General features: G+C 39.7%; 1 protein-coding gene across 4 annotated transcripts in view; it reads right to left on the bottom strand.

Moving 5' to 3' along the window:
• PHKB (phosphorylase kinase regulatory subunit beta) overlaps window positions 1–16,605 on the bottom strand; it is a 72,465-nt gene that overhangs the window by 27,952 nt on the left and 27,908 nt on the right. For all 4 annotated transcript variants that reach the window (XM_071567663.1, XM_071567662.1, XM_071567665.1 and 1 more), the window contains 6 exons: window positions 16,087–16,182; window positions 14,292–14,489; window positions 13,118–13,175; window positions 11,574–11,651; window positions 9,113–9,271; window positions 5,334–5,428 (listed from right to left, as the gene is read on the bottom strand). In XM_071567663.1, coding sequence (XP_071423764.1) covers window positions 5,334–5,428; window positions 9,113–9,271; window positions 11,574–11,651; window positions 13,118–13,175; window positions 14,292–14,489; window positions 16,087–16,182 — 684 coding nt within the window. The remainder of the gene's footprint in view (window positions 1–5,333; window positions 5,429–9,112; window positions 9,272–11,573; window positions 11,652–13,117; window positions 13,176–14,291; window positions 14,490–16,086; window positions 16,183–16,605) is intronic.

Below are 16,605 nucleotides of genomic sequence, written 5' to 3'. Positions count from 1 at the left end.
TCAAAATAATTGATACAACACTCAAACTGTGTTTCAGTAATGATTGTGCTGTACTGCATTTGCCATATATTTTGTTTAAAAAAGAGATATGGAAAGGCATTAAGTTCCTAAATATTTCAGTAAATAAATCCTGTTGTTGTTAAAAATTCTATTTTAATATGTTGGCTTTCACATTTGTCTAATAAGGCCAACTCAGGTATTGTTCACACACCACCAATCACCAGGACAGAACCTGCCCAGGACACCACAGGAGCCCTCCCTGCCAGGCTCACCCTTCTGCCTTCCATTTCCATTGGATAGCGGGCAGAAGGGGCTGTTTCAACCATACTCTGCATGCTGTGTGGCTGATAAATGTACCTCTGAAGGCCAAGGTAAAGTATTGATTTAGCTGTTCCCCCATACCAAAAAGGAGAATAAAAAAAATGAAAACCTCCATAGTTTTTAAGGAGGTTATAAACCATCAGATATAGGATAAAGGGAAAAATTCTTGACTCCATCCCTGGTGCAGGCAGAGAAAGCAGCTCAGTATTAGCCTTTTGCTGCACTCTCACTGGACAGATGTTATCCCTGTATGCCTCTCTGCTCACAATGCCAGGAAATCTCAGAACTCTGAAAAAAATCCATTCATTCTGAGCATGTGAGAAAGCGGGAACAATATCCAAGAACACCGATGGAAATGGCACCTACTGGGCTTTCCAAGCACATGGAGCAAGGGGAGGCAAACAGAAATAGCACACAACAGACACTGTGCTTGCCCCAAATGACCCACCTGGAACTGCAGCCCCGGTGCCACAGAGCACACCTGCTCCAGGAGCAGCTGGGCCCTCCCTGCTGCCCATGGGGTGCCCACTGTGTACCCACTGCTGCCCACGGAGTGCCCATAGCTGCCTACTGCATGCCCACTGCTGCCTACTGCATGCCCACTGCTGCCCAGTGCGTGCCCACTGCTGCCCACAGGGTGCCCATTGCTACTCACGGGGTGCCCACTGCGTGTCCATTGCTGCCCATGGGGTGCCCACTGCATGCCCATTGCTGCCCACGGGGTGCCCATAGCTGCCTACTGCATGCCCACTGCTGCCCAGTGCATGCCCACTGCTGTCCACGGGGTGCCCATTGCTGCCCACGGGGTGCCCACTGCATGTCCATTGCTGTCCATGGGGTGCCCACTGTGTGCCCATTGCTGCCCACTGTGTGCCCATTGCCACTGACACCCCAGAGCAGCTCACTGACACAGCCTGCAACACTCCTGTGCCTCTAATTCCAAACCAGCACTGGGCAAACTCAGCACTGTGTTAGCTGTGATAGACAATTGCATTACCAGCAATGAAAGTACGAACAGGTTTGTAATTAACATGACAAAACAAATCATTCAATATGGTACATATCTCTAAACCATGCAAATTAGACATGTTCCAACCCTAAACATAACTCAGGGAGCTGAAAAATCTTAAAATATCTCAGTCTACCTCTAATTAATAATTTTTGTTCCTTCTCTGCACATTATCTATTTCCCTGAAAATAATAAAAAAGCAGTCTATTATTTTGACTATTCTCAATTCTCTTCATCAATAGGCATTAACCTTAATTCGCAGTAACTGAAATGAAGTTCTCACAAATGACTGCCAAGTCTACATAGCAAAACACTGAAAGAATATTATTAATTAATTGTAACCCTAAGCACATATTTCAACATAACCCAGCAGATAAATTACTCTTACTGTGGCAGGTTAGTACGGTTAGGATTTTTTGTTAAATATGAAATTAAACACAACACAGCAATAAATCAGCTTTCACATGTGCCAGTAAAATACAAAACAAACCCAGAAAATCCCCACCCTCCCTCATTTCCCAAATGTTGCTGTTACCATCCAGGCCTACTTCTGCACTCCATTGCCCAAAATAGAATGCAACAACCAAAACTGTGGCATAATCTCTACAGAATACAGATACAGTAAAAAGGAATCACAAAATAGGCTGTTCTAAGTAATGCAGTTCTAAAGAGTCATCCTCATTGAACTAAAATTCTCTGCATGGGAATTCCCTCAATGGTGTATAGATGATTGCACTTTCCTTTGAGCTCCTGGGTGGGATCTGACCTGACGTGAGCTCTGCAAAGGAGAACCCGCTCTGGGGCCATGCTGCGTTTTGGAGCACAGAGTAGAACCAGCAGCAGAGCCCTGTTCCAGCACACACTGGCATTCCCCCAAGAGGGAGCATATGGACACAGCCTCCTGGGAGGGAAAATAAGGTTTCTGGGCATTAAATCAGGAGAGAAAACATTTCTTTCTAGCTATAAACAGATTAAATTAGTATTTTAGCATTAGCCGCCATTAAGTTTTTACTGTAGTGCTCATTTCATTCCAGTTTTCTCCAAACAATGAGAGTGCTCTCTGATCAGATTTTCTGGGCTGAGCAATGCATTCCCAGCTGTAATTATATATAGTTATATGTAGCTTTCATGGCACTTTTGTCTTTGTAGATCTACATTGCCTTGCTTTCCTTTAACTAATTCTAGAATATTCTTCAATGGGGCTTCAAAACCTTATAACTAAGGTTGGAATATTTTAAATACTTTTCACTGCTTGCTTAAATCTACATTTTTATGGGAGTATCAGATATTTTTGTAGTGGCAACAAAACCACAAATAAACTAAATTAATCACATTTTTCAATGGCAAGTGCTCATAAAGTTTATAGTCAATGCAATCAAAGTATGAAAATATGACTACATAGAAAATACATTTCTCTAAGAAATATTTCCTCAGCACAGGGCTCCAAATAAAAATTAAAAAATCCTTCTTTTTGGTACACCACCTTTCAAAACACTGTATCTCAACAGAATTTATACACACAAACATCTGAAATTTTTACATCTCCTTGTTTATTGCTTACACAAATGAAAATTAATAGAAGTAGAAATACTTTTCTGTTCAATTCAATTTAATTGAATAATTCTTTAGCTATACAAAAAAGAGAAGACATCACGAAAGAGAAGAAACTCCTTTGGATTTCTGAAGGCGTAATTAAGATGATCTGTGCTCTCATATTCTATGGTATTTTCAGTCATTTTCCTTGCACTTTAAGGCGAATACTAGATACTGATTTTGCATAAATTTGCTCAATTAGATAAAATGGCATAATCAAAAACAAACTGTTTAAGCAAATCTCAAATGTAGATTAAAAAAAAGTCCAACTCAAGGCTCTCAGCTGGAACTCAAAGTTTGTTGACTTTAACTGCAAGACCTTTGAACTTGTAAAGCACATCTCACTCACCATGGGCCTTCTATTCATCTGCCTTCCACTCTTTAACCTTCTCTTCATGACAACCCATTTAACTGACATCTGTATCAACAAACATCTTGCCCTGACACAAATGTAAGAGTAAAGCCACACAGAACACTGCAGCACCTGTTTCAGTACAGACAATCCCAAAGAAATTGCACAACCACATGGTTGGCGTCGCAGGGACACGAACCATTCTGGTCACCATTTCTACTCTGCTGCTCAGAGGCTACAATGGCAAAGGCCTGATGCCACAGTTTGATTTCCCTCTAATTCAGAAGGGCATTCCTTCCTTCTAACCCACACTGGGAAGCAGTAGCAGGATCTGGGATGTTCCATCATTTACAGTCAAAGAAACACACGCAGCGTCATCTGTGGCAAAGAAGTCCCATCACTGGGAAGGACAGAGGCGTAAGCAGGCTTAGGCAAGCCCAGAATTTCCTTCCTTCCTCATGCATTGCTTGCAGATGAAGCAAAATATCCAAATGGGGCTGTTTATTTTCAAGGCATTCAACACTGTTGACTTTTAAAGTCCCTATTATATTGCTGAATTTTACTGGGTAGCTGCATGTTACTAAGTTAGTTTTTTATTGACTCACAAAGCAGCCACCAAGGAGTAAGTCATAAGAAAATAAATTTTCATTGTATTATTTATTATCACTTTTGGGAAGCTCTTAGGGCAGAGGCTACTTCTCTCTGAAGATCTGGAAATTCCCTATCTGGGTATCCCAAAGAGTAGTAAAAATGCTTTTCTACTAAACCATTTCCTGAGTCATGCAGAGCCTTTAAAACAAACCCTCATCTCCTTCAAAGTGTTCAGCTGTGGCACATCAAAAGTTTTGAAGAATCAAAGAGAGAAGCTTTGGGATGGGCTGCAGCAACCCTGACTCACAGAGGCTTCTTCTGAGGGCACTCCTAAAAGCACACATGGTGCCAGCAGCTCACAAGCTCTGCCACGTTCAGAATCCCAGGAGGTGAGAACAGCCAAAGCAACCGGGAACAAATGGAGCCATGGAGCTTTCATCATGTCACAGGGACGTGGCAGAAGGGCTGCAGTGCCAGCAGGGACAGCCTCATTAGAATGAGCCAACAGCCAGGCACGGGGATTGCCTTGGAAACAGCAAAGAGTGGGAAACTGAGGCTTAAGCAGCTTTAGCATAGAACAAGAAAAACATTGTTCAGTTCTAAACTTGGAGTAGATCTTAAGATAAACACTTCATCTTTTAAGGGTCAGTAACAAATACACAATGCTGAACAAGGAACCTCATCAATCTATATTCTTCATATTAGGAAATAAAAAGGCTAAGACATCTTTCAGCTACATATTTCCATACACACAGTTCTCAGCTCTTTCATTAAAGAAATCCCCTGCATACAGACCATGTTTATGTCTTGCTACCCTACCCACTACAGATCTGCACTGCTGTGTTTCAAGCATTCTCCATCCCTGGTTACTCGTCCCTGCCGTGCATTCAATCCACATACAGGAGAACACGGAATCACAGAATCACTAAGGCTGGAAAGGACCTTTACAATCACTGAGTCCAACCATTAGCTCAGCACTCCCAAGCCCACCACTGAATCCTGCCCCTCAGTGCCACATCTGCACATCTTTTAAATGCCTCCAGGGACGGTGTCTCAACCACACAAAAAAAGAACCTCATCCTTGTAGTTCTTGGGACACTTAAATATAAAAAATATTAATATAGTGAAGCTGAAATTACTTTGAAGGAATAAAAAAAATCAGGCTCATTCTTGCCTTCCTGACATAACTTATAACTGAAAGAAACATACCTACCTATTAGCAGCTATTTAAACTTTTATTTTCTGTATCATTATGACTGCATCACTTAATTTGAAGGCAAACACGCATCACTTCCCCAAAACCACAGATGTTACAACCTGCTTTTAAAAGCAATCCTCCATCAACTTAGAAAATATGTATACAGTTAATATCTTCCTTGCACTTTAACTGGAATATTAGAAGACTGCATATAACACATAGATGACAATTTTTCAGTAAGAATATTTTAAAACTAAGCTTTTTCTTACCTGATTTGAAAATCTCATGCTCACATTCCGCTGGTCCTGGGGAGCCACGTACCGTCCAATGGGGTCAAGATCCTTAGGACTGACTAGTTTGTCAGCTGAAAGGAAATGGTAATAAAAATACAGAATGACTTGAGTTCCTCCTGCAGTTTTTGTGAAGGCAGCATGGAAACTTATTTGATGGAGTTGGTTCTGCTGCTGTAACCTTTGCTGTGGATCAACCACTTACAGATCAAAGGATATTCTGTAAAATTAAAATTCTATTAATTTTAAACCAAATCACTCCTGCATCGCTCACTACAGCTAATTACTATATTGTAGTTTATACAATCCTTTATTTGCTCACCAAGATGTGTTAATAGATTATATGCAGACAACAGACTCCAGAACACACAAGTCAGGTAAAAATCCCTCAATTCACAACCATGGAATTATTCTAGAGCTTTAATTTTAAAGCAATGACCATCAAAAACTGTTTAGCTTTGAAGAAAAGCAGACAGCCTCTGCAGCAAGGTAATCACACAACTTTCATCCACAAAGGGACAAAAGATATCAAAGATACCTCTCAATATGGTATCTGAAGAACAAATGGTAAAATAACCTAATTAAATATATTTGAAATCTTGCAATTTCTACACGGGAATGAAAAAAACCCTAAAAATCCATTTTTTTAATCTTTCCTGAAAAAAAAAGAAGAATTGCAATAAAAGTATGCTTTAAAAAGTTTCAACAAAATCCTTGACTAAAGGTTCATAATCTACTTTGAGCCACTATCTCCCTTCAAATAAGCATTCACCTACTGAAATTGCTTTTTGACATGAAACTCTCCAAGCTTTATTTAATTTCTGCTACAGGGTAGGTCACAATGCATTTTCATTTCTTCTATCTAGAAGTCAACAATTTTGTACCTATTCTTAAAAGCCTCCACACCAGGGAATAAGCAGCTATTAATCCAGAAAAGAAGTGACTCATGACTCCATTCAGCTACAAGACCAAACCAACCCTGCCTTGGTAAGAATGTTTCTGAACCCTGCACCATGCAGGAAGTGCAGACAGCAGTTTATAAATTCAGAATATGTCCCGACAGAAGCCTCACAGTGTTAGCACAGACCAGAGCAGGGGGTGCAGGGGCAGGAAGATGCTGAGGCAGCAGTTAAGGGCCCTGGCTGGGCAGTTCACCCAGGAGGCTGTGCCAGAGCTGCTGCTGCTGCCAGGACCTGTGCCAGGCACTGCACACTGTCCTGCCTGCTGGGACAAGGCAGGACTTCCATCCAGTTTCCTGGACTTCTGCCAGCAAAGGACCCTGTTCCTCTGCTCTGCAGTGGGGTCATGATCCATGGGCAAAACAAATGAAAAAAAGTGCTACATTATAAAAAACTGCTATGGAGAACTCATTAATATACTGACAAATGAGTTACCAAATCATATTTAAAGAAACCAGTCACCCAAGCTCCATTCCACACAGAATTCTTATGCTGGCTAAAGGATGGAAGTTACCTGAATTATGTGTAATGCTGCTGATGCAATAAAATTGATTAATCCAATGATTTCAAGATCAACAGGCTCTGCCTCATAGTTTTTAAAAGCAACAGTGGTTTCCAGGATACACATTCTATTCCCACTGTTTTTTACATTGATTTACATTGCTCAGTAACTACAATATATAATCAGAATAATTTCACATTTAAAAGAACTATACCAATAGACTAATATAAAATTTAAGCTAACTTTCAACATTCACCATTGTATTTAAAATGAATCTCAGTGAATATTCATCACCATTATCACAAAAACAAGTGTATCAGTATGCAAGAGCAGATATTTCTTCTTAGCTCACTATCTGCAGCAGCAGCTGCTGACAACATTTAATCCATTTCGTCTACACTCTAAAAAATATTGTTAAAATTCTTAGTTCTAGGCAGCACTGAATCCACAGAACAAGATATAAAAATTGTAAGGAAAAGCAAAGGAAAGATAAGAGAGCTACTAATTGAAAGATTGAATGAATTTTAGTTGCATGAAAGAGCTGAATACTTGGCATTCCTTTCCTTATTCCAAAATTGGGACCTTTATCACAAAGGTTCTACAAATCTCCTCACCCCAGGCAAGGGGGAAATTCTATGAAAAACACCATCGCTGTCTGCAAAGCACATCCTTTTTTCTTCATAAACAATTTTTTCAGTTGCATAAACACAGAGTGCCCTCCCACAGTGACACGCAGACATTCTCGCTGTCTGTTACTCAGTGTTTATAAACAGAAGCCAAATCGTGGCTTCCCTGCCCATGCCCCTGGGTGGGAGGCAGCGAGAGGAGGCAGTGCTGGCTCAGGGGCTGCACTCAGAGCTCGCAGTGGGGATGGCACAGGCAGAGCCCAGCCGGGAGCCACAGAGGAGCCTGAACAAACACAGTAATTGCTACCCTGGAGGTGACACGGAGTTCTGAATGGAGGAGGAAATGGGAACACAGCACCTTCCCAGATATCAAAGTATTTGGAGTCAGGCTTCCACTTAATTAGCACCCACCAACAAGCAAAGCAACACTTTCACCAAGGGTGAGGTTGTTATTCAGGGAGGTTTTCACCCAGAAAGGAGCCAAATTAAATGCACCAGTTATGAATCAGTAGGAATAAATGGAGTTCCTGATAAAACAACCCCTGGTGAACAGACTTTGCAATAATACCTCCAGGCTCTACTTGCAAGGACTGTGAGAGAAAAGGAAGAAAAAGAGTTCTGAAATTTTGAATATTTTGGAAAAAAAGAGGGTGAATGCAAACCAGTGAACACAGTGGAGAGAAAGTTTTAAAACAATAAAGGAAACAGTTATTAATGACAACCAGAAAAAGCAGTGTGTAAGAATGTTCAGCAAAGAACTGAAACACAAGAATGTTATGTTACACAGACAACATTTAGCAAACTATAAGTACACAAACACACAGAAATACACAAATATTAGTACACAATCAATACTAGCAGACTTACATCAGTATTCCTACACACACACACACTTGAGGATTACTTGGTTAATATTCTCAGATATTAAATTAGGGTTTTTTTAATTAACAGTGAGATTGCCTGCATTTTAAGTGTTGACTAAAAAAGGAATTATGCAAGGAATACGTGAAACCAAACAGGTGGAGCACCAGACAGACATACCTAAAGATACATCCACTTTCCTTGCCAAGTCCTGAATTTTTAAACTCCCCTGCAGTGTTTCTCATTTTTACCACCAACAGCCTGTGTCCGTTTACAGTGTGCACAGAAAAACGTTTCTAGAACTGTCTACTGATTACCAGGTAAATGCTGCTGATGTTAAAATAAACTGATAGATCTTGCTCCTAAAGAAAATACTAAATAAAAAAACCCAACTGTGAAGATTTTTCTGGCTTAACCACTCTTTTTGCATTAGCCTTTAATAAAATCATTTCAAGTGAGACCAACAGCTCATTTGTGAGTGAAATTCACCATAACAATCTTCAGTGGTCAAACTTTAAAAAAGAAGAAACCAGATGGCAATTAAAAGTGCATTTCAAAGGGTAAAAATAACACAGGTTGAATAAATCATTAACTTCCTCTGAGACTGCAACTACTCTAAGTTTAAACTTTTCTTGCTTTAAGCAGTAAATAACTTGAATTAAATGCTATAAAGCACTTACAAACATCACTGCACAGGTGCAGCTGATATAGTTAATCCAGAAAGCATCACATGAATAAATTTTGCCATGAAGAAAAGAAAGAAAGAAAGCCAGGAAAAGAAATAGGAAAAATAACCACACAGGCTCTCACCGAGGAGCTTGGCGATGACGTACATGGCCTGGCCCCACAGGAACAGCTTCCCGTCCCTGCCGCTGTTGCTGGGGAAGCGCCGCTGGCTCCCAGGGCTCTTCTTCTCCAGCTCAACAAAGTCAGCTGGCACGTAGTAGTACTTGGGCACCACAGGGCAGCCTGGGAGTGGGAGAGAACCACAGTGAGCCCCAGCCCCTCATTGTTTCATTGGGGTGTCCTGTTAAAGCGGATCCAAAATAGGAAAAATGGCACCCTGTAACAGTTTGTGAGAAGGAGCAAGGCCTGATTCCCAAACCCCCTCCCCAAGTTTTAGGCCCGTTTGCTCAATCTTTATCACTAAGCATGTTCTGTTCTCTTTACCAGGCCTTGGTTATCACTGAGTTCGTTGTACCATAAACCAGAGGCGCTAAATCAGACAGTAGTAGACATATGAATAGAGAAAATGGGAGCTGGCCAAGATTTTTTCTACTGGGTCACCTATGAAAAGAAGCAAGCTGGGTCAAAGTGAGGAAGACCTGCTGGGACCCTTGTTTTGGGGATGAAGAACAGAAGGACCCCGCCCCAAAATTGATGCCAGAAGAAAACACCACCCCAACTCCGCCCAGACTCCGCCTGTAATCAATATGTAATGAGATGTTGTAGTCATTTGCACAATGAATGAGAAATGTTGTAATCACTCATGTTCAAATGTATCAATTAGCCTGCTTTGACACCTGTCAGGCAAGCAAGTTTGTGTGGCGTTGGCTGCCTTGCTTCCCTGCGCAGAAACAAACACCTTGGCTGCTCATGGAATACAAAACTTGCTCTTAGCAGTTCTTTTCGGGGTGCTTTTCACTATCAGTTTAACTGAACAGACATGGATGTCATTCACTGTTGCCTCCAGCACTGTAGGAAACCCAAGGCAATACTGAACTTCATATTTCACCAAATTTTTCCTCAGAATCTCTTCCCAGAACACTTGGGATGTTCTGTCCCACAGTTAACACGTGCTCAGTATCAGACAACTTTTTAAAACTAAAATCCTCATCAAAAATAGCTGACTTGCTTTTGCATTCTTTTATTAATTGTTTAACAGCAGTAATAAAATTTTGAAACATCATAAATCAAAATGGCACAACTTCACTGTTCTGTCTGGAGGACAGAATATCTTCTGTCTAGGATTATGCCACAGGTATTGCTGGCACTGCAGATCAATAACCTGTATTTCAACACTTTTTCAGTGGACATGGAATTTAGAAAGACAATTATAAATTATTGACAATTACATGACACAGAAAACAAATTAATATGCTTCCTGCTAAATTAATTTGCACCTTAATATTGCTTTACTTTTGAATTTGTTTGGATAAAGAACAGGTGATAAATAGAATAAAGTTGCAGCATGTGACTATTTGCTTAGACACAAAACTTGGTGCAAAAAGTAGATTAAAAAATTGAAAATAAAGGGTTATTAAAGAAAGAATATTCAAATGAGTGAGGTATCAAAACACACAGAAAGTTTAATATGTGATATTTGTGATGACATTCAACAAAAGGAACCACATGATTCATTTAGAATCCATGAAACTCCACATACTCATTAATAATCTAATAAAACTAACAATAAGCAAGATCAGAAAATTTGCTACATTATCAAAATTTGGTAAGGAAATATTTGTTTCTCTTACTACTTAATTTCAAAAATTTTAAAGAAGTCAGACTAAAATATTCTGCATCTACCTGTAACTGTCCCACAGATGTAAGAACAGCTGACTGAAACACTGAATTATAAAATTGAATTGTCAGTATATTGAAGCTTGTTCTGTTCTTGGGCCATTTCTTTTCCTCCCACTCAAACTTGTGGTCTTTTTTTTTTTTAACTGAATTCTGCATGGATCTGCCTGTAGGCCACCAACAGCCATGTCTGGAGTGCCACAAAAATTCTGGAGTGCGCAATTTAGGTAAGAGAACATTTATACAAAAATGATTACACTGCCACTTTCCCTGCTCTAAGCTACAAATAATTTCATATGCATAGACCAAATTATTTTTTAAATCTTGTGAAATTAAGTGACAATGAAAGATGAGGGCCATTCTCAACTGTATCCAGGTGGAATATTGACCCAATCTGACTGTTGGCAGTTCATGTTTGCCTGGGAAGCCAAAGTGAACAAGGTAAATTGTAAACAATGAAGCACAGGCAAAGAAGGGGAGGAGTGAGGGGAACAGCATAAATCCTGTATCAGTTATCAGCAGCATTTTTCCAGACAATGTTCCTTTTGTCATCACACTTTATGATGCAATGTATCCAAATAAAAGAGATTATTTTAGTATCAGTATTATGCCATAGGGAAAGATATTGATATTATTACTTCTCCTTTGCTCAGACCACAATATACATTAACAGGGAAGTCAGCATTTTAATTATTTCAGATCAATAAAAAGCTGCAAGTGCTTCAGAAGGATGATTTCCAGACAATACCTTCCGATGTATGTTGAAGCAAAGGGTCCAGAAGATCCTGATATTCCTTGACTTGTGCAGGATTTCCTCTAAAAACACCTAAAAATAACCAAACAATAACTAATTTAATGGAAAAAAAATTTTTCCATAGGCTTAATGTTCATAAAGGAAAAAAAAATTCCACACTTATTTTTCAAATCTAAATATTTTTTCAAACTATTTAGTGCCTACACAAAAGCAAAAGACTAAACTGTAGATCCTCACTTCCTGCTACAGCTGAATCCCCCAGAGGTCATGAATCAGCTGCTCTGTTAGTGCCCTGAACTGCAATCAGAGTTGAGTTCATGGAACAGTGAAGCTGTGAACTTGCAGGGGCAGCACGGGACAACCAGCCCAGCTCACTGGAAATGACTTCCCTAATGGCATTAAGGAAACCTCTGGATATAGACATATTTCTACAAAATCTACTAACAGAACTGGTCTATTTGCTAAAGGTGTCATCCAGGAAAAATGGACAAGAGAGCATGTGTAAAGTAATTTTTACTCTTTTTTGCATACAAGAAGAGTAAAATGCTTTTGAAACTTTTCTGCTCACTTCAGTTAAGGACCACTATGTTTTGTTCCTCCTAAAACTGCAAGTGGGCAGCATTTAATGTCAGTGCCTTTCTCCTCAGTTTTGGGCCTCACTCTTTGAAAACGCCAAGCACTCCTTTAGAAATCTCAATTGTGAAACTGTATTATATCTTCAAATGCAGCATTTTCATCTGTGGGTGGCCACAGAGGAGTCGAGGCAGAGAGCAGATTTGTGCTCCTCACTGTCCTTATCTGAAAACTATTCAACATACTAAAGAGGAAAAATAAAAGGGAAAAGAAAAAAAAGATGGCCAGATCTTAATCCATTTAAAAATCTTTTTGACAAGTGTAACCCTACTCATTTTCTTATTCAGACTTCTGTTCTATGGAAGTTTTAGCTTCCATCCTGAAATCACCCCCTGAGCTTCTCTGGTGTGTCTCCCACGCTCAAGACAAGCTCTAGGCAGTGGTGGTTTTGCTCCTGTTGTGATTTTTTGTTTGGTTTTTTATTCAATCAGACTATGTGAAAAATCATGGCCAGGAGGAAACTAGGCCTTTTCTGGTTTGCTTTCTTCCCTTCCAAATTCTGTTCCAATTACCACAGAACATTCAACTTGGGCAGAGCTGCTGTAACATTCAGTGTGTCAGTTTGTTCTCCCCCACCTCCTTTTCCCTCATGTGCCTCTATGAACTTGTGAGATACTCTGGAAATTTTTTAGGCTTAAAAGCCAACACAGGGCAAAGTCACAGACTGAAGCTTTGAAAACACCCTTAGCAAGTTCCATTCTAAAAACAGGTCACATTAAAAATGCTCAAATTAAGAGGATTGGGGTGCTTGGGGATTTTTAATCTGGGAGGCAGAACTCTCAATGAGATATTTACTGTCACTGTATTATGGGTTATTTTGGCAGGACAGGAAAATTTGGTGTCTTTCCTCTAAAAGCTCATCTCTCCAATGCCTTTGAAGAGCAGGAAGGTAAAGCTATACTTACCATCGATTATCATGAAAATAAAAAACAGAGGGAATTCACACTCAATGCCATCAAAAAGCTGAAAAGAAGAAAAATTCAGATATTTCGTCACTTTCATTGAAGGAAATATATCTGAATAATTCTGTTGAATAATTTCCAAGCAAAAGACAAACATAAATGCAAAAACATTTTAGTAAGTCAGTTTTTCATACAGATCTACACTTCTTAATCCTATGGGCACTTTAACTGTGCCTTCACATCTGCTGTGGCTCATTCTCAAGCAGAATATTTAAAATAATCTACGTTTTATTTTTCACAGAGAAATTATGGGGGAAAAAAAAGAAATAAATTTTCATTTAGATAACCTTTACTGATAAATATTGTGATCAAAAGCAGAACTGTTTTCTATACACTCAGACTGTAGTCAGCTGTGAAATTAAATGAAATGATAAATAATTTCCTTATTTGTTATGTGAAATCAACTGTACCCTACATGTAAATGAAAGCACATTCATTACAAAACAAACCAATGACTCACTTGCTGACTTAGCAATCCCTAAAAACTGCACATGCAAATGACAAAATGCATCTCCTTGACTTGAAGCAATTAGGAATCAGAGTGCAGTTCACATTACAGGTACTGGAGGTGTGTCTGCATTTGCTTTGTTTTCCTTTGGGGTTTGGGGAGGATTTTCTTTGGTTTGTTTGGTTTGGTTTGGTTTGGGGGTTTAAGTATTGCCTAAACACTTCAGGGTTAGTTCCATGGTGAATGGAGAGCACTCTGGACTCTGAATCCCAAGGACCTGAGTTCCAGTCTCACTGGGGACAGTCCCCTGGCAGTTAAAGCCTCCCTGCCATCCCATCCCATCAGATCTCGGATGCTCAGCAGGGTCAGCCTGGTCAGTACCGGGGGCTGTGACAGTCCCGAGGACTTCACTGTCACTGCCCAAGTCATCTGCCACAGTGGCTGTGGCAGATGGACCTTGGGACTTAAACAGTGGGGCCAGTTCTGTGCACGCTGTGCCTCACCTAAGAAATCCACTGTGCAGGCTGGAAGGGCACGCCCATGTGGGGAGAGCCCTGCCTAAAGCTTCGTTTGCCAAGTCTGGCCATACAACCACTTCAGAAAGCCAATCTCTGTCCATAGGGCCGTAGATGGAGCCCCTTTCTGTCCCCAGTGACTGGGGGCCCTCACCTTGATCTCGGCGGGTCTGTAGTGGCGCCGGGTCCGGTCCTCCAGCGCCGTCCGGTACCCGTCCCGCAGGAACCGCTTGAACCCATACCTGCCCTTCAGCTTCCGAAGGATCTTATCCAGGGTCTGCCCGAACAGAACCTCATCATCCAGGGCAAAGGCAGGGTAGCTCAGACAGGGCAAAAGGGCTGCATCAGTATTCTGCAGGAGGAGAGGGAGAAACAGGCCATCACAAATTGAATTATATTAGTTATCTGATGTGCAAACAAAGATTGTTTAACTTACTAAGTGAAAGGCACATTTGGAACATTATCTTATCAAAATCATAGTACTAATATAGGAAAATGGGGTGCAAAATAAGACTTCTAAAGAGGCGCAAGGGCAAAGTAAAAGCCAAAAACCCAGATATAGGATTTAAAAAAGAACTTATTTGACTCAGAATCTGACCTGTTTTACCACTGATGATGTGCAGGCGCAAGTGAAAACATTATAAACTTAGTTTTCTGTTGTTTTTTTAATATATCCTCCAGGTTAATCCTGGAGGAAACAGAAGCATTGGCTACATATACTCAAAAAGAATCACTAATATTTTATAAAGGTGCAGTGCTAAGTATTTATGATTAAATTATAATTTCTGAACAGCTTTTTCATCAACAGTCTTCAGGTGCTGCAACAAACAAGCCTATCTTATTTACAATTATGAAGATGAGGGAATAATTCCAGGAAAAGTTATGAGCAACCTTCTCAAGAATCATGTGCATCTATTATGAATTAAAAAGACAGGAAAAATTACTACCCAATGCATCACCACTACAGGTAAGCTTACAGAAACACAAAAGACTATTCTTTCCCGCTGAAATATTCAAGATATTCAGCTGTTTAACATAACATGGTTTTGCCAGTATGACTGACATGAACCTGTAAAAGGAAGAAAAGGACACAAAGATTCCTCCTATGGAATAAGTAAGTTATGAAACCAGCTTCTGCTGGAATATTTCAAGTTCTCCAGCAAATAACAAACAGTAAGAGTGATAATAGGCAATTTGACTATAAAAAAATAGCTGACAGTGCCTTTTATTTTAATTATCCAGCATTACAACTCTGCTATAACTCTTATGCACAATAAGTAAACTATTAATGCTGAAGAGTAATAGTCTGTTTCATGAACAAAAATGCTGTTATATCCCAGAACAACCCAAAAAGCAGAACTCTATTAACACTCATTTCAAACTACTGATTTACAAAACCCAAATTTACCTTTGATGGCAGTACTGAAATAGATCCTTTTTTAACTAATCTATACTTATGTTGCTTGGATTTATTCACTGAGGAAATAAATTTGTCACGGTAGCTTATAACAACAAGAAATTGTCCATATTCAGCAATTTCTGATAAGCCAACCTTTAAGGCTTTTCTCTAGACAAAAGAAAGAATTAAATCTAAAACAAAGTGTTTCAAAAGCCCAGGCACAGAGCACACAATGGAAACCAGGCCAAAAGAAAAACAATCACCAAGACTGCAAACTCCACTTATTTCCCATTTTATGTCAAAATTGTTCAGAAAGCCACCAAGGTGCTCCCATTGCAACTTAAGTATTTACAAAACAAAGAACACCACTGTGATTCCACTTCAGAAAAACAACTACATGACTTTGACACTTAGCAAGAAGAAAAGTCACATCTTCCCAGCAATTTCCCATCTTTATCAAGCAGAACAAAAGGGCCATCATGCAACTAAGAATTCACATCCATTTATTTTCTCCACAGTCTGCCGAGGTGAATTATATTTAATTACTTACATGAGACCTTGACTCTCGGGGCAGCAATGAACACAGAGTCTGTCTGTTACGATTATGGGCATCAAAATCCACAAATATAACCGACCAAGAGCAGCCCTGTAAACACAACATTACATTTTTAAGGGAAGAAGTTTAGCGTATCCTGCTGAAACTAATTGTCTGTCTTTTATTTAGGTTATTTGGTTATAGTCTGGGAGCTGGTAATTTTAATCAGAAAATAGAACAGCATTGAGTTGAGAATAATTTGGATTTTTATACACATTTAAGTATAACCAAAATTAGAATCTAACACTGATTATTAATTATATGAGTCATTCAAGCTATTAACCCTTCCATTAATTCTTGAAAAATAACTGCATTTAAGGATAAACAAAAAGAGCAGTTGTCCATCCCTGTGAGTGCAGGAAATGCTCCAAATAGTGATGGTGAATATTTCATTTTAAGTCAGTTGGAACAGACTATCTAGATGCTCAGCAGAGGTTCTGCTTTGGAAAGGGCTTCCAGAGCCAATGAAAGTGT

The sequence above is a fragment of the Pithys albifrons genome, chromosome 12 (genome assembly GCF_047495875.1).
Source record: "Pithys albifrons albifrons isolate INPA30051 chromosome 12, PitAlb_v1, whole genome shotgun sequence".
NCBI classification, from domain to species: domain Eukaryota; kingdom Metazoa; phylum Chordata; class Aves; order Passeriformes; family Thamnophilidae; genus Pithys; species Pithys albifrons.
Note: the sequence above shows the minus strand (reverse complement) of the source record. Positions and strands in the feature narration are given on the sequence as shown.